Source organism: Barbus barbus, assembly GCF_936440315.1.
Source record: "Barbus barbus genome assembly, chromosome: 8".
NCBI lineage: Eukaryota > Metazoa > Chordata > Actinopteri > Cypriniformes > Cyprinidae > Barbus > Barbus barbus.
The window spans coordinates 25,416,805-25,435,307 of record NC_136736.1 but is presented as its reverse complement, the minus strand read 5'-3'; the positions used below and the strand labels follow the sequence as shown (position 1 = coordinate 25,435,307).

Sequence of the window (18,503 nt, the reverse complement as noted above, 5' to 3'; positions counted from 1 at the left end):
TTGTAAACATGTTTTAGAAATATAATGTAATTCTGAATGACTTATGCAGTTTCTCCTGAATCATTTAGAAGGATTTTACAAGGTATTCCCTTTATTATTTCATGCATTATGAAATCCCGATAAATACTACAAGTCCCACAAAGCGATTGTGTGGCCTCTGATTGGAGGCGATTGTAGCCAATCAAAACGCTCAGCAGTCCTGATGCGATAAGAGCATCTTCCATCATGGCGGTGGTATTCAAGGGATTCCCATTCAACCTGCCGTTTGCATCCATATTGTTAATTCTACTGCTATGTCTTCAGTCTGGAGGAGGTCAGAAGAAAAAAGAGGTACTGATGCATTAATGAATCTGCCTTTCACAGCACCCAGTGATGTTGATTTCAGGCAAAAATCGTATGTTCGCGTCCAACTCGAGCATCTGTATTAGGCTACCAGCCGGCGCAGTTAAATGATGTTGACATTAATGACTCAAAGACGACTATTTTTAAAGCTGCGCTTTACGAACAAGACTCTGTTCTAATATAAACTTGTTATATGCTTCAATGTTCTCGCAGAATGTCCCTGGTGTTTTATCCTCGCGGGTGTCCGTTCCCTTGTGATTGTGAACGCAGTTGAGTGCGCGTGTCCGTGACGCTGTACGCGTGCCCTTATAAACTGTTCTGTGGAAGTAAATAATAATAATTGAACGGTAAACAAAAGTAGCTGTTATAAAGTTTGATATTTGAAAAAGGTTGCGCTGTTTATTTCTGGATTCATTTAAGTAAATTGCGCTACCTCGTTTATTAATTAAATTATATTTTTTTTTTAAGTAATTTGAATGCTTAACTGTACACTAGGGTCTTTTATAACATTTTAATCGTTACTTTAGATGCTTAATTTACTTACGTTTTAAGTTACACAGCTTTCTATATTTTTATATTTAGATTTTTATTTTATATTTCTGAGCATGTTTTTGAAAAATCTGGTTGATACTTGAATCATGGGTGTTAATAAATAATTGCAAATAATAGATTAATTAAAAGAACATTACTTTTTACTTTTTTTATTAAGTTATTAATAATTCTGAATCGCCTTAATTTACTGCATGTTTCTGAATGTTAGGTGAACTCTAGATAGTTTCGTCCTTTCTTGATGGTCTCTTTCTCTCGAGAAAATATGATGTGCATTTGACCTTTTCCTCTCCCCTGCAGCAGAGGAGCAGGGAAATGATCATATTGAGCACAAATCAGGCAAAGTGGTGAAGCAGCAACTTTCTGCTTCCCCCTCCTGCATTTTTAAACTGATTTCTTCATATTTCCTATTCCTCTTTTGTCTTTTTCTCCCTCTTTCTTCTGCTCTGCGGGTGCTGAGAAGGGCAGTATTTGACTCCCTGTCGTTAGGGCTTAATATATGTTAAGGTTTACTCTGCCCCTCTACAAGCGAGAGAGGAATATTGGAGAGTGAGTAGGGGGTGTAATATTTTTTATTTTTTCCAAGCCCAGCTACTCGTTCATCATCACAGCCAAATTTTGTGTGTCTCGTATCTTGGCTTGGCTAATGTGGAAAAGGAAGGAGTAAGCAGTTTGGAGCTGCTTGAGTTGCAGAGTCTTTGTTTGCCTTTGTTTCCACTTTGAGTTGGCCTGAGGTGGACTTCTTTATAGGGTTTAAAGAAGACTTGCCTATTTATTTCTTCTCATTCTTCTTTTGTTTACACTCGGGGTCAGGTATGAGGTACTGTTTTCTGATTTTATTCCTGGCCTTTTGAGGATTTGGGTGCAAAATTCCTTTCTAGCTTTATTTTCAGGTTTGGCATATATCATATCAACATAATGACATTTTAAGATATTATGGGATTTGCCATGGGCAAATAACCTGCCATGGTGAAATAGCATGTGAATATACTGTTAATTTGATTTCATGAATTTATGTAGGTATTAATTGCTCATTTCTCAGGTTTATATTTTTCACCCTGTTGTCTAGCATTGGTTTGCTGGGCAATGCGTCTTTGATTGGCCATCAAGAGCAGACTGCAGCCAATGGAAATGCTTCTCTATTGCTGCGCATGCTGCTCCTCACAGCACAGATTGTGAAAGCAGACTGCAGTTTGTCATTCATTGTAACAAACAAAGTGTAGAGACGATGTAAATGGATTCAGTGTGCAGTGTAGAGAGCTTCATTCACTAAAATAGAAGTTTGTGAGATTGCGATGAACTTAATGATTATAAAGAGTTTGCCAATGTGAAATTGAATTTATACAACAGACTTATACATTATTGATTTTATTCAAAAGTTAATATAAAGCGATTTACATTTTAGGAACACTTGTCTGATCTGTTCAGAACTATTTTGTTGATGAAATAAAGTCACAGCTGAGCCGCTGCGCATCTCCAGCAAACAGCGCTGTTTCGAACATGAATGAATCTTTGTTTTTGAACAAATTAGAGAGTCAATGATTCAATGACCATTCATAAAGAGTCACTTGCTTCATTCCTTAATGAATCAGCCGTTTGAACGAATCGATTAGATGAATGATTCAGTTACAGACAGTGACTTGCTGCCACCTACTGGGAGTTTCATTTTTAAAGTATACATTTTAATTGTATATTCAGTCTCATAACATTGTTTTTATAAAATGTATTAATGCCACCTGAGTCTTAAGTGTAAATATTCCACATTTGTGCTCTTCTGTTCTGTGCAAAGATTAATTGCTGATTTCAGGTCTTCCTGATTGTATCTTATTATAATTTTTTTTTTTTTTACAAAGTTCAATCTATTTTTGGCACAACATATGGCATTACAAAGGTTAAAAAATACTTTAAGGAGTCAAATCACCTTATAATAGTAAGGTTAATTTCAGTCATTGATCAGAAGGTGTTCCTAATTATTTATTTATTTTTTAAGTAGAAGCACTAGTACTCCTGAAAAGAAACGCAAGTGTAGAGTCCTTAAGAATGTAATGTTTCCTTTTAAAACTAATTGAAAACGTTTTTGCAAAGTGTAAACTATTAAATATAATCTACAAATCATGCAATACTGTACCGCTAAAGATGCGTTTTGAGGGCTTAACTACTAACTTTTATGAAATCATTCGTTCATTTCACAATGTTTTTTTTTTTATATTTGTTTTTATTAAACAAGAGGTTATTAATAATAATTATATTATAAGATGTACAAATTCAAACACAATGCATCTTTAATTTGGGTAGAATTCTTAAAGTACAAGAAGGTTTAGAGAAAATATGACGAGTTAACAATTTTTTTTACATAGGAAGTAGTGTTGGGCGACGTCTACAAAATTGACATCGGACGATGTCTACAGTGAAACATCGCGATGGACGATGACATCGGGGGGTGGGGGAGGGGGTGTGCACGAAGTGTGAATTCGTATTCAGAAAGGCACGGAAAACAATAACGATTGCTAACGGTTGCTTGTTACATTACAGTACATAAAATTTCACTGACCACATCAACAGAGTAAGGAGATAACTGAGGACGATGGCAAATTATTTGCAGATCCTGAGCACCACTGACAAACATCTAATCTTTTAAAGGTGCCATAGAATGCATTGATACAGTATTTTAAATTGTTCTCTGATATCTACACAGAAGGTATGTGGCTTAGGTAAGGGCAATAAATCTCCAGAAACGATTTTACATGTCCATTTACAACCCTAGGATTTCTCCCTAGAATGAAACGGTCTGTTATTGGCTTATTTGGCAGGGTCATGAATAATAATGAGCTCTGCTCTGATTGGCTGTTTCACAGTGCTGCTCAATGTTGAGCTCTGCTCTGATTGGCTGTTTCACAGTACGGCTCATCAGCAAGAAGGAAGCACAGGGAGGAAAATATATATTTAAATACTTTCTCTCGCAGTTATATCGTCGGGTAATTATACTGTATATAAAACGCGGGCATCAGGGAGCCGTTATTAAAAGAATTGAAACTGCTTTTGAATGATCCATCGATCGCGTTATAGTTTCAAGAGACGCGATCACACAAACTGTGTTTACATTATGGAGCAACAGTACTTACCACACATTTCACAAGATCAGATGCTTGTCAGTGGTGCTCAGGATCTGTAAGTCATTCGCCATCATCCTCATCTCTCCTTACTGAGAGTGAAATCTTATGTACTGTAACAGGCTACCGCTAGCAAGGAGCTAACCATGTCCCTTTAGTGGCTCGCGTTATTTGCTTTCTGTGCCTTTCTGAATACAGACACCAACCCATCCCTGCACTTCACACCCCCTGCACGGCCTGGAACATAAAATGTATTTTGTTATTTTCGCTGTTGTCCGCGCTTGTTTATTTACAATACCTGCAGAGCTTCTGATGGTTCGGCCGGCTTAGAACAAGGGCGGGTTTATGCAAATGTTGGGGGCGTAGTGATCCCGACTGTGCGTGACAGTCGGCGTTATGTTCTGATTCGCCTGTTTTTCAGTGGTCTTTTTTAATCATAAGATTTACATATGAAGGAGAAAACTATGGTGTTTGAGGCTCACTGTATGTCATTTCCATGTACAGAACTGTTATTATTTAAATATGCCAGGGTAAAGACAGTTTTTCATTCTATGGCACCTTTAAAATGTGTGGTAAGTACTGCCGCTCTATAGTATAAACAGAATGCGTGCGATCGTGAATCTTGAAAGTGAAACTAAAAAATGATCATGCATTCAAAAGCAGTTTCAATGCCAGACATAATAGCGGCTCCCTGATACCCACCATTTAAATGCATACCCAGTGATATAACTGCGAGAGAAAGTAGGCCATCATCGTGATGTCTATCAGCCACCGGCGATGGAATCGTCTATCGGCCCAACCCTAAAAAGTAGCTACTACTATTCAACGCAGGGCCATAACCACCATAGACATTGAGGGGGATGTCGCCCCCAATAATTAGAAATGGCCAATCCACCCCGCCCAATATTTGAAATTCTTACACTGATCTGCTGCACTCCATCACGCAGCGCTCTATTTTTAAGATGACAAAATGGTAAGTTATATTTTCAGCCTGGTCTGCCTCAGCAATCTTACAGCGCTAGTCAATGTCAAAATGACTGAGATAGCCAATCAAAGTAGGCGGGGTTTACTGTTCACAGAAGCAGAGCGCGAATTCCAGCGTGAAGCATCAGTTTAATGCTGAAAGAAAGCAAATTATTTAATATTAGTCAACTCTTTTACGATAGAAATAACAAATAACAGAGCGCTATATCCAGTGATGCAGTGACTTTTTTTTTTTTTTTTTTTTAAATATGGCCATTTTAAGAGAGACTTGTGTTTGTGCGTCTCTATCTACAGTGTTGTTACTTCAAAACAGCGATTTTACCGCCTTGCTGAGAGATATTTTTTTTTTTTTTTTTTTTTTTTTTTTTTTTTTTCTTAAGATGGCGCCGGTGAGATCGGCTGCCGTCACGACTGCTCCGACCAAACTTTGTCTTTTTTTGTTATTTTTTCGTATTGTTAACTATAAACACCGGTTTCTTTTTGTAAGATGGCCATTCTTACATACGACAGGGCCACTCTTATTTCTATTGGTGCACAATGCACTAACCTTTCGCCGATTTTGAACCCGGACCCGTCCTGGCCAAGCGAGATCCTGAGGAGGAACAAAGGACCCGACCCGTACCGGCGTCCTCGAGGGAAACGAGCCGGCGTCAGGAACAGGCTGAGGGCTCGCGCACACCGCGCTCCCTTACCAAGTGTCCTGCTCGCCAATGTCCAGTCGCTGGATAACAAACTCGATGACCTCAGGGCAAGAGTCAGGTTCCAGAGGGACATTCGGGACTGCAACCTTCTCTGCTTCACCGAGACATGGCTGAACCCAGCGGTACCAGACCACGCCATCCAGCCGGCCGAGTTCTTCTCGGTTTACCGCATGGACAGAACGCTGGACTCGGGGAAGACTAGGGGAGGTGGAGTATGTCTGATGGTGAACGAACACTGGTGTGACAGCGCGAGCATTGTTCCCCTCTCACGCTCCTGCACACCGAATCTTGAACTTCTGACCATCAAATGTCGCCCTTTTTATCTCCCTCGGGAATTTAGCTCGGTCATCGTCAGTGCCGTTTATATTCCACCTCAAGCGGACACGGACACTGCGATATGGGATTTACATGAAACACTACACCTTCACCAGACACAGCACCGGGACGCCGCATTCATTGTTTTGGGAGATTTCAACAGTGCCAACCTCAAGCGTGCACTGCCGAACTTCCATCAGCACATCAGCTGCCCCACCAGGGGCGAAAGGACATTAGATCACTGTTACACCCCATACAAGAACAGCTACAAGGCACAGTCACAACCACCGTTTGGGAAATCGGACCACGCCGCCATCTTCCTCATGCCTGTTTACAAACAGAGGCTGAAACAGGAAGCCCCGGTGCAGAGGGAGGTCCAACGCTGGACGGACCAATCGGTGGCCGCTCTGCAGGACGCGCTAGATGACGCAGACTGGGACATGTTCCGGCGCAGCTCTGATGACGTCAGCTTGTTTACGGAAGCGGTTGTGGGATTTATAGAGAAACTAATGGATGATACGGTGCAGAAAACCATCATCAGGACGTTTCCCAACCAGAAGCCGTGGGTGGATAAAACCATCCGCGACGCCCTGAGATCCCGCTCCGCTGCCTACAACACAGGGCTCATCACCGGGAACATGGATGATTACAAGGCTGCATCTTACAGCGTGCGCAGATCGGTGAAGGAGGCGAAGCAGCGCTACGGGAGGAAACTAGAGTCGCAATTCCAACATGGCGACTCTAGGAGCCTGTGGCAGGGACTTAGAACCATCACGGACTATAAAACACCACCCTCCAGATCGGGGAATGCGGACGCCTCTCTGGCTGACGAGCTGAACACTTTTTATGCTCGCTTCGAGGCTGCAGCTAATCACGCTAACGGCGCTAGCAGTGCTAACTGCATGCACGCTGAGGAAGCCGGTGAGGACAACGTATTCACCATCACGGAGCATGACGTGAGGAGGGCATTCAAGAGAGTGAACATCAGGAAGGCAGCAGGACCAGATGGCATCACAGGTCGGGTTCTGAAGGCCTGCGCTGACCAGCTAGCACCGGTGTTCACCGAGATCTTCAACCTCTCCCTGGAACAGTCCATAGTCCCCTCATGCTTTAAGCAGTCCACCATTGTTCCTGTCCCCAAGAAACCGCAGCCCACCTGCCTAAACGACTATCGCCCTGTAGCCCTCACATCAGTGGTGATGAAGTGCTTTGAGAGACTGGTCAGAGACTTCATCATTGCATCACTACCAGACACACTGGATCCACTACAGTTTGCATACAGACATAACCGCTCCACGGAGGATGCCATCTCACACCTCCTCCACACCACAACAAGTCACCTGGACTGCAGAAAAGGGAATTATGTAAAAATGCTGTTTGTGGACTACAGTTCAGCGTTTAACACCATAATTCCCTCCACACTCACCTCCAAGTTGGAGGTCCTTGGTCTCAGCACATCCTTGTGCCAATGGATCTCCAGCTTCCTGAAGGACAGACAGCAAGCCGTACGGATGGGTAAACACACCTCATCCTCCATCACCCTAAGCACCGGAGCCCCTCAAGGTTGTGTTCTGAGCCCCCTGCTGTACTCACTGTACACTTATGACTGTGTGGCCACTTCCAACTCCACCACCATCATTAAGTTTGCTGATGACACTGTTGTGTTGGGCCTGATCTCAGACAACGACGAGACGGCCTACATACAGGAGATTAAGAACCTGGAGAGTTGGTGCCAGGTGAATAGTCTACACCTGAACATCAGCAAAACTAAGGAGCTGATAGTGGACTTCAGTACGAAGCAGGAGCGGTCGTACCAGCCGATCACGATCAGCGGGACTCCAGTGGAGAGAGTGGACAGCTTCAGATACCTGGGTGTTCACATCACGCAGGACTTGACTTGGTCCTGTCATACCAGCACCCTGGTGAAGAAGGCCAGGCAGCGTCTGTACCATCTGAGACGCTTAAAGGACTTTAGACTTCCCTCTCGGGTGCTTAAGACTTTTTACACCTGCACCATCGAGAGCGTCCTGACGGGCAGCATCACTTCCTGGTTCGGGAACTGCACTATGCAGGACAGACGAGCCCTCCAGAGGGTGGTGCGTTCAGCGGAACGTACCATTCACACCGAGCTCCCTAACCTGCAGGACATCTACAGCAAGCGGTGCCTGACCAGGGCCAGGAAGATAGTGAAGAACCTCAGCCATCCCAACAATGGACTCTTTTCTCTGCTGCGTTCAGGGAGACGCTTCCGCTCCATGAAGGCGAACACAGAGAGAATGAGGAGGAGCTTCTTCCCGCAGGCCATTCGGAGTCTAAACCACTCTCCACTCTAATCACACCACCCCACACTTCCACTTTGCACATTTTTCAAGTACAATCTGCACTAATTTGTAGAAGGTTACGAAAGGATAAATGAGTGGGACTTACATACCATTTGTCTTTGTCTTTAGTATCCTTTTACTCACTTATACACTTTACTGCACTGCACAGCACAGCACACGGACACTTTATCACTGACATACACTTTACTTTTTATAGAATCTATATAGAATCATATTCTATTTTTTATTCTCATATCTATTTGTTATTTTATTTTATTGCTAGTTTATTCTGTATATATGTTTACTGTACTTTTTCTATTTGTATTTTTGTAAACTTGAGGTTTTTCTAATTTTGTTGGACAATTTGTTGGACAGTCGTACAATACATTTCACTACATGTCGTACTACGTATGTATATGTATGTGACAAATAAAATTTGAATTTGAATTTGAATTTATTATATAGCGGTTCAGTATTGAAACTAATTTATTAATAAAAGTTTAACAAGTATGTATGGGTGTATATACACCCCCCCCCCCATATTCAAGACATGGTTACGGCCTTGGTTCAACGTATTATTTGTTTAAATCAAACTTCATATACTTTTATCAATTAATGATTATTTTTTGTGTGTATATTAGTTATGTTTATGTACTTGTACATTTTTTTTTACTTTAAAATAAATTTGATTCAAATAAATTGATAAATGTCATTTATCACTAATTTTGTTTGTTATTTGTTATTAAATGTTATTTTATTTTATTTATTACACTTGTTTGGTTTGCTTACTTTAGCAGCTGCTCTTAAATCAAAATCCCATAGGTCAATCAAAATCCCTTTAGTCACTCCTAAAGAATGAGTATGCCAACTTCTGTAGCTATGGGCATAGATTTATGTATGGACAATATAGGTTCATGTTACTACCAGTGTTATCAAGAGACCTTTAATTAGTAACAATATTTCTAGCCATCACAATTGTGAATAAATTTAATATAAGTAGTATTGGATGTTTCTGTGTTATGCTTTCAGGTTAGGCTATAATTTTGGTTGAATACATATTGCATTTATTGTAAATACAGACTACCATTCAAAAGTTTGGGGTCAAGGCTGCATTTATTTCGTGATAAATACAGTAAAACTATACATTTGTGAAACCGATTAATTACCGTAGGTATGATTTAGATGCCAAACTGTTTCTAGTTGCTTACTAGCTTGTGTATTGTTATGATAACAGTAGCATTTATTTTTATGGTGAGTATATTTGCTATAATAGAAAATGTGTTTGCTGCAAAGAAATCGGGCAATGTTCTGATTTACATTTTAAAAAAATGACTAACTATGTTTAATACATCTGAAATCTGTAAACAGCAGTTTGGCATTGGCTAGTTTGGATTTGGTCACTGATGCATTGTACAACTGTAGGACTCGCAGGCTTCTACTGTCTCTATGCCTCATGTCTCTGGTACAGTAGAACATTTCTTGTAATAGCTGCTGCAGGAAAAGTGTCCAGGCCCATGATAGCTCCATCCTGACTGTAGCAGCTGGATCTGAATAGCAGTGTGATCCCTTCAGCTCGACTCATTACTGCTCCGACTGGCACTGGGGCAAAAAGCTTGAAAGAGTTTATGTTCTGAAACAACTGAAATGTTTGAAGTCTTGAAGCCTCCCTCACATTGGGGTGAACAGTGCGAGGAGGGCCACCCTGCTGAGTGTTTGATGAAGGCAGTTTAATTCTAAAAGCTCAGAGGCATAATGATGCGTACGTGTAGTCATCCATAGATAGGAAAAGCGCGTCATGCTGCTCTGCCTCTCTCATTCTTTCCCCTATTCTGTTTCTCTCTCTTCTCGTTCTCGGTAACGTTTTATTCCCTCACCCCATCATGATGGCCTGCTCTCGCGCAGCATTGATCTCTCGGATTGGGAACACTATTTCAGTGTGCCAACCTGCATATATACATTTGCATAATAAGTCTCAAGACTCAGCAAGATTCTAATTCTAAATACATCACGGCTCACTGCAAATTAATCTCATCGAGATGATGATCTCCAGAGCATCAGAAGGTAGTTTTACATTTTTTTTTTTTTTTTTTATTTGTGACCACTGTTATTGGTAGGGACACTAGAGGCGAAGGAGAGGAAATGATTGGCAGAATTGGAATGGAAGAAAAGATTGAGTTCGACTCACATTGCCAGCATGAGCACTGTGGCAGGACTAGGGTCATATGATTTCCACAAAAAAACACTTACAGGATCATGGAACCAGCCATAAAAATGCAATTTCAAACAGTATAATGCAGAATGTCACAATTTGCCAAATTGTGGATAAATGAATCAAGTGTTCATTTGATTACCACACTTTTTACAATCATGAATCCCCCAAAAAATAGCCCAATGAATTACTGAAAAAATCTAACTTTTCGTGTCCTGTTAATGTAAACATTTTAATAAATTATTAAATTGTTAAAGTATACATGTTTTTTTTATTATTAAAATGTAATTGTACATATAATGTAATTTTTGTCAAACTTATTTTTGTCAATTATTCTTGGAATGGAATTTAGGAGAAAAGTAAGGGCCCTACTCAACAAGTCAAAGGCCGCAACTCTAACATTTTGTCCTCAAAAGTCATTGCATTACATTTTTCAAAACCCTGTATTTATTTTTATTTTTTATTCTTCATTAGGTATAGCATTTAAATAAATGAATAGTAAAGTATAAAAAATGCACAGAATTATGATGAAGTTGTATCCATAACCTAATAACAGCTGATTATTCTACTTGGTTTGGGTCACCTTGTGGGGGGTTGCCATTTTGAGGTCACGTGACCACCAAAAACCGCTTTGCTTTATCTGTAATCCTTGTGTTATTGGACACTTTTACTCACAGAATATATTAATTATTGCTGACTGCTAATAATGCATTTCTACAATAGCATCTGCATCCAAAAAAATATTTTTACATGATGTGACATCCACACCATTAGGTGTCAGTGTAAATCCAACATGACTGCCATTGTTTGTTAGTGTAACCGAAACAAATAGTGCAGAGATTCCAGTTAGTTTGAAAAATAGCAGGCGGATAATTTTCCAGGCTTTTTATAAAAACACTCACTATTTTTGCAAATGTGTTTGTTCTGCAGACAAAATATGTATTTTGTGCAGACTTTCTATAATAGATCTACTTAACAGAAATAGAAGACTGGGTAAAAGCACAAAAGAGCATGATCCCGTTGCACATGTGCACAGCTGTCGCTCTCATGCCTGACTAGAGCGACAGCGAGCCGTGTTTAAGGCCCAGTGTAGTGGATTTGCAAAATGATTTGTATTGTGCTTGAGAAGCATTACCAAAATGATTCTCCATGCCATCCAGACAGACGCAGTGCCCCAGCCGCTGGGAGGCTGTGATATATCAACATTAGACCCAGAGCCATTCCATATGCATCGCTTATAAAAAATCATTCTGAATATTGAGCAACTCGTAGTTAGCCTAGCCCTGAAAACCCCACACTCTCCTCTCCAACAGGGCATGCTTGTGTGGTCCGTTCTTTCACTTTGCGTTTTAAAATGCAAAATAAGGCTTTAAAGATAAATAAACACAAAAGAGCCATGAATATTTAGCAGGCCCTGGGCACCCTCCGGTCTCCACTCATGTCAGATCTACGTCTGCAGGTGTAATTCCATTTCCATTGTACGTTTTATTTAATATTCAAGAGATTTGTAGGCCATTTGTAACAAGTGCATTGATATTCTTTCTTTCTCGCCATGGGGAATATTTTTAAACACGTGTTAGCGGACAAGCGGTGTGTTTTCAGTGCACTGCAATGTTTAAATTATAGAAGTATGAAGCATATTGGAAACACTGTTATAATAGTTTGTTAAATTTAAAAGTGGGCAGCTGTTGCCTGAACTTTACCATGAAAATGCAATGTTTCAGACATTATGGGATGTCGTTTAGGCCACTAGGGCTGCACAGTATTAAAATCAATATTACAATATGGCTTAGGATGATTGTCAAATCGTGCAGGCTGCAATTTAAGTAAATGTATATTCTTTCAGAATGAAGCACATCTACACGTCTATTTCACGAGTCTGAGAACGGTTTGGTTATTTACGGGGAATCATCCTAGAATGATTGTTTTCATATTGCTATATATAATCACTATGCCTTTTTGTTCTTGTCCAACGTGCAGCCATACTTTGTACATTAGTTATTATTTATTTATACTGTGTACATTACATTTAATTATCATTAAAGTCCCAAGAAACATATATATATATATATATATATATATTTAAAGGAGTAGTTATCCCAAAATGACAAATTCTATCATCATTCACTCAGCCTCATGTTGTTCCAAACTTGCTTTACTTTATTTCTTTTGTGGAACACAAAAGGTGATTTAATTAATAACTTAAATTTGGGCCTTCAGAATACTCACTAATGCAAATATAATGCACAGGTTGTAAGCACAACTTTTTGTTACTTTTATATTATTTTGTGTCCTTTTTGAAGGTTAAAGACTCAAGTTTCTATTAATTGTAACGCATGGAAAAGAGCAATCAGTACATTATTCAAAAATGTTTGTTGTTTAATGGAAGAAAGTTAAATTTAATGGTGTGAGTAAATTACATAATTTTTAGTATTGAGTGAACTAGTCATTTACCTAAATTGAAATATAAACTATATATTTACAATATAAAATCCAATAAATTTGACCATGTATGATAATGTAACTAGAAGATTCCAAAACTGGCTTTTTTTTTTATTTCTACCAATATAGTTTCTGATCAAAATATGTGACACAAGCTCATTTCATTTATGCATTTGAATGCGATTCTCTATTAGAATGAATGATAATAGCCTGTGTGGCAGAGCTGTCCGTTTGATGGATGCTTTGTGTTCCTGAGACGTCGCCCTGCCCACTTTCTGACATTTTAGTCAGAAATTGGGCATAATCAGAGGGCAGTTATTTTCGAAGCCGGGGGAAGCGTAGAGTACGTGAGATTGACCACTAGTAGAGAGTCAGACGTGCTCTATTTAACATCAGTCCTGAAACATCTTTGAATAGAATCATTTGTTTTCCATAACTGCAAGCTTTTTCTGTGTTTTGTGGAACACAAGAGCACACATTTTGAAAAATCATCAAAACAAATCTTTAAAACAACTCCAAAACACTCGTGCTGTAACCATTTTGATGGTTTTATTCTTTTTTTTTTTTTTGCCAGTTTTACTTTATGTTCCCTAGGCTTTTTGTTAGACTGTAAACTTTGTTAGACCAATTTATTTCCCACAGGTACTTTCATTTTTTGACTTTCCCCATGTGTTTTTTTCATCCTAAGCTCTCGGGGTTATGCGAGAGCTCTGTTAACCTATGTCACGCTGTGTGCTCTGACCAAATGTCTCTTGTTCAAACTCCCAGTGTTCACTGAGCCCAAAAGAGCCCGACAGCTCTAGACAACTGACTTGGTGCTAAGCACAAAAACATCAGTAGAAAAATCGTGCAAACGTCACATTGTCTTTCTTTGAAATGTGGTTTAAGGTAATAACGTCCAATCCATTTTCCCTTCCTCTTTCATTCCTCCTAGTCCTGTTTACCCTCCATCTGTCCACCCCGTAGCTTGTGACATCTTCGATTGTCCTTTATCAGTGCTGTCATAGCAGTCGTCATCACAGCGTGGCAGTGGATGATCCGGCAGAGATGCTTTAGGCAGGAGGCCGGTGTGGACGAGTCAGCCTGTCGAACCGGATAACGCATTCGGCCTTATCAGTGCTGTGCCAGCCATCCACGGCAAAGCCTTAAACATCCATTAAAGAGTGTTTCAGAGAGTCGTTCATTAGGGAGAGTAGCGACGGGGGAGAAAGGAAAACAAGAATCTCTTCAACGCATCTCTCCACCTGTCTTTCTCTTATTCGTTCTTGTCACTGTTTTGCCCTTCATCTCCCTCCCCCTTTTTTTTTTTTTAATAAATCAGTTTAAGATTGTTGTTCCTAATTGTTGCATTTTATCAGTATTCTCAGTGTGCTTTAGTGAAGGTGCCAAAAGGTGCTTTTGCCGTGATGTGACGTGTTTAGTTGGGCAAATGCTTCCCCATGTTACACCGAGCAAAGACGAAGAGCACAATTGCTTTCAACTGCTTGGAAATAAAAAAGTTTGGCTACCAAACTTCAAACTAAGACTCAATCTTTTTTTCAGTGGTGGAGCTGAATGTTCAATGCGAGTTTGCAGTCTGAACTGAACGTGCTGAAGATGAATAGACTGTGTATTACAAAATAATGAAAAGGAGCCTTATGGAAAACAAACATATAACATGACAAGTGAAGTCTGATTCACGAACAAATGGTTCATATAAATTGATTCTTTTTAGTGAATCAAAAATAGCTAGTGTATTCTGTTTCATAACTTTTGTTAGAGGTTATTATAATGAATTGCTCAAATTGAATTAGTCTGATGAATTTGTCTTCTGCTCAGTGATGACTGCCTTAAGATAAGGTTTTGTGAAACCTAAATCAGCATCATTACTGGTTCATATGTGTTGCTAAATGATACATAATAACACTATTTTTGTAATGAATGTTATTTTAATTGAATTCCTGAATACGGAAGGCTCGTCTGACTCATATTGGAACTAGAGGTCGACCAATTTTACAGATACCGATAGGTTGGACCACACTGACTCTAAAACAGTTGCTTTAATCACCAAACGGGCAAAAGTTTACTTCAAGAATGAACAAAGTAGCATAGATGATTTTGAAGTTTAAAGAGTGTTTAAAGAAAACAGAGCAAATGGAAATAGAAAGCACAATCAATAATATAGCTCTCTAAATGGAGCATACTTCATTTATTAGAGCCACAGAAATACACAGTTTTACAGGCAAATGTAATTTAATTAAACTATTTGAATGTCACTCTGTGGTACAGCGTTTTTTTTTTTTTTTTTTTTCTGTCGGCTGCATTTAAATATGCATCTGAAGTTTTATTTTCCGCTCTGTGCAGTGCGCAGCCTCACATGTCAAAACAAACTACATGAGGTGTCAGTGATTTTTACCTCTAGTGGCCGCTCTCACACTGTATTATGATAGCGGACCCTTCTTAGCCACTCTAGCAATGGATGCAACTCTTATTGGCATGGATTTTTGCCGATAGTTCTGGCAATCAACCATCGGTGCTGACTAATCGACAAAACCAGTCAGTCGACATTTAATTGGAGTGATGCTTTACATTTCCATTCTCTGGTGCTTCTAGTCGAATTAACATTTTCTGAGCCGATAACGTTAAAGCTATGAAAATGAGAGCATCCAGTTGGAAGTTAGAATCCATCATGGCGGCACCTATCGGTTACTCAGGAAAAAGGTGGATGCTACCTTTCAAAATTTGGGGTCAGTAAGATATCTTTGTTTTAACATTGATAAGAAATATTTTTGAGCACCAAATTGACATATTAGAATGATTTCTGAAGGACCATGTCACACTGAAGAGTGGCGTAATGGCTGCTGAAAACATATATTGCATCACCGGAATAAAGTAAAAAATGAAGTAGCTATAAAGTAACAATTAAGAAAACTGTTATGTTAAATTGTAATAATATTTTACAGTATTACGTTTTGATCAAATAAATGCAGCCTTGCTGAGCATAAGAGACTATTTTCACAAACATGAAGTCTGTCTTTTTTTTTTTCTTTTACCAGTATGTTATGTGCTGGGCTTTATAGCTGTTAAGACTATTGGAAAAGTTGCCTCTTTAAATTCATCCCCTGTAATACACCAACGCAAGACCCATGCACATGCTGATGGACGTCTTTGTCTGGTGAATTTGGGCATATATTGAACTTCCTTATTATTCTCTTCCTGGGGATTGTTTGTGAAATGTCTTTTTCATTAAGTTGAGGTGGTGTAAGCACTTGGTGCCTATCAAAGACTTAATCCCATCTCGAGATCTAATATCGCTTCGCTCGTGGCCATTGCCATTCATTTCCCAGTCAGCGTCTAATTGACAGGAAAATTAGATCCACGTTTCTCTCTCGCTCTGAAAATGGAGAATGGAAAAAGAACAGCATTTAAGAAAAAGAGAATAATATGCCAGAACCTCAAATTGAGCTGCTTTGTCTTCTAATACACTCAGGCTTGAGCCAAATCCGAGAGTAAATTATCCTCAATAATTAGTAATGATAATCCTGAGGAAAGCCTGAGGAAAGTCTTTTGTTGTTGTGGAGAACAGCCTGTTATTATTGCCACATTCTGCTCCACTTTTCAACTTATAATGGTTGTCAGAAGCCAACTCAAAGGCTACATTCATAAAGTCATTATCTGAGCATTGACTAACAGGTTAGACTCTAAAATTGTTGTGTGTAATAAAAAAAAAGGGAGACCGTGGCTGTTTGAATAATACCTGTCTGTACAGGCAACCCCTCAACCTATTTCTCTCAGGCCAGAAACATACTTTGTTACATACGAGCACATATGTTATATGTTTGTTACTGTGGCGGTAGCAATTCTCAATATCACAGAAGGCGACAGAGCTACTTTCAACAATGTCATTAAATCCCATCAATAATATCACTTTCACTCTTTCATAATAAATTTGTTAACAGGACAGTTTGTCTCTCCAAACAGACATATTCTCCTCCTGTGTTGATGTAGCCAAAGTCTCTGAAAAGATCAAGCTATGTTAAATCAAGACCAACCACAATCATGGTCCTAAACTGTTCTCTATACATTAAATATCTAAAGTAAAGTTTTTAAGCTTATGGTTGCATGCACAAAATGCTGAATACACCTATTAGTCTTAAATGCGCTTGCCAGTATAAACAGGTCGTTCACAATTGGTTTGTGGATGGATCGGCAGACTAGCTGCTGTCTGACATCTCACTCCCATCAAGCAGACTTGCTGTATCAGCAAACCCCACCTGCTTCCCATGGCTAGCTGTGTCCCCTTCCAGCTTTGTTTATTAAACTAAAGTGCTGTTTGATTTTGTTAAACACAGCATAATAAAAGCAACCATGTGACTTTATTGTATTATTCTTCCAGCAGAAATATTGCCTGATTTTGCTATTAGGGAATGTATTCAAATAGTAGCCATATGGGTAAAGACTTGGACTGGTTACCAAAATGTTGCAGGTTCAAACCCCACAGAGATTTATTTAGAGATGTTTGTCTGAGCATGTTTTTGAGTGGGTTTAGAAGCAAAATAATGGAAGTTAAAGTTAATTTTGTCAGTTGAAAGTCACTTTGATGACTCTTTATTGAAAGGTTGCAGGTTCGAAACCCAGAAATGTGGATTTTTTTTTTTTTTTTTCGCGAATAATCAAGGTGTTTGTCTGAGATTGTTTATACGTATGATTGACTATGAAACATCTGCATGTTCAGACACTGTTTCACCACTGATAGCGTTTTCGTCTCGCTATGCCTGAAAAGCAACGTGAAAAGCAAGGGCCCGTTTTAGTTGAAGTTCACTTTGTCAATTTAAAGTCACTTTGACTGCTTCATCGCTTGACAGATATGAGAATTCATCAAGGTAATTGGAGCGGAAAGATCCCCTTCTTTTGCTTGCCCAACAGAGCACAGTGATTGTGCTTTTATCTGACACTCCCTGTAATTAAAGATAAGAACCTAAATATTAAAACCATCCAGAGAAGCAAATCACATCCACAGCCAGCTCCTGCAAGCCATAGAATATAGAACATATATATTTTTTATATAGCGTCCTATGCTCACCAAGGCTGCATTTATTTGAGTAAAAATGCAGTAGTAACGGCAATATTATTATGATTTAAAATAACTAATTTCAATGTTAATGTATTAGTAATTTTTTTTTTTTTTTTTTTTTCCAGTCTTTAGTGTCACAAGGTTTTTTTTTTATCATCAATGTTGAAAACAGTTGATCCTTAATATTTTTTTGGACGCCTTGATACATTACCATTCAAAATTTGGGATAAGCAAGATAAAAATAATAAAAAAAGAAATTAAGACTTTTATTCATCAAGGATGCTTTAAATTGATCAAAACTGATATGTATAATGTTACAAAAAAATCTGTTTTTTAAAAAAAGATTTTATTTAGAATTTTCTGTTCATCAAAGAATCCTGAAAAAATATTATGCAGCAAAAACTGTATAACTAATAATTGATTATAACTGAGCACCAAATCGGTATAATATATGACTATTTCTAACATGTGTCCATA

General features: G+C 38.9%; 1 protein-coding gene across 2 annotated transcripts in view; it reads left to right on the top strand.

The window, feature by feature from the left end:
* The first annotated feature begins 207 nt into the window (after positions 1–207).
* The window catches only part of LOC306874418 (dolichyl-diphosphooligosaccharide--protein glycosyltransferase subunit TUSC3), an 82,951-nt gene continuing 64,655 nt past the window's right edge, over positions 208–18,503 (top strand). For both annotated transcript variants that reach the window (XM_079424454.1, XM_079424453.1), the window contains exon 1: positions 208–330. In XM_079424454.1, coding sequence (XP_079280580.1) covers positions 226–330 — 105 coding nt within the window. In that variant the 5' untranslated portion in view covers positions 208–225. The remainder of the gene's footprint in view (positions 331–18,503) is intronic.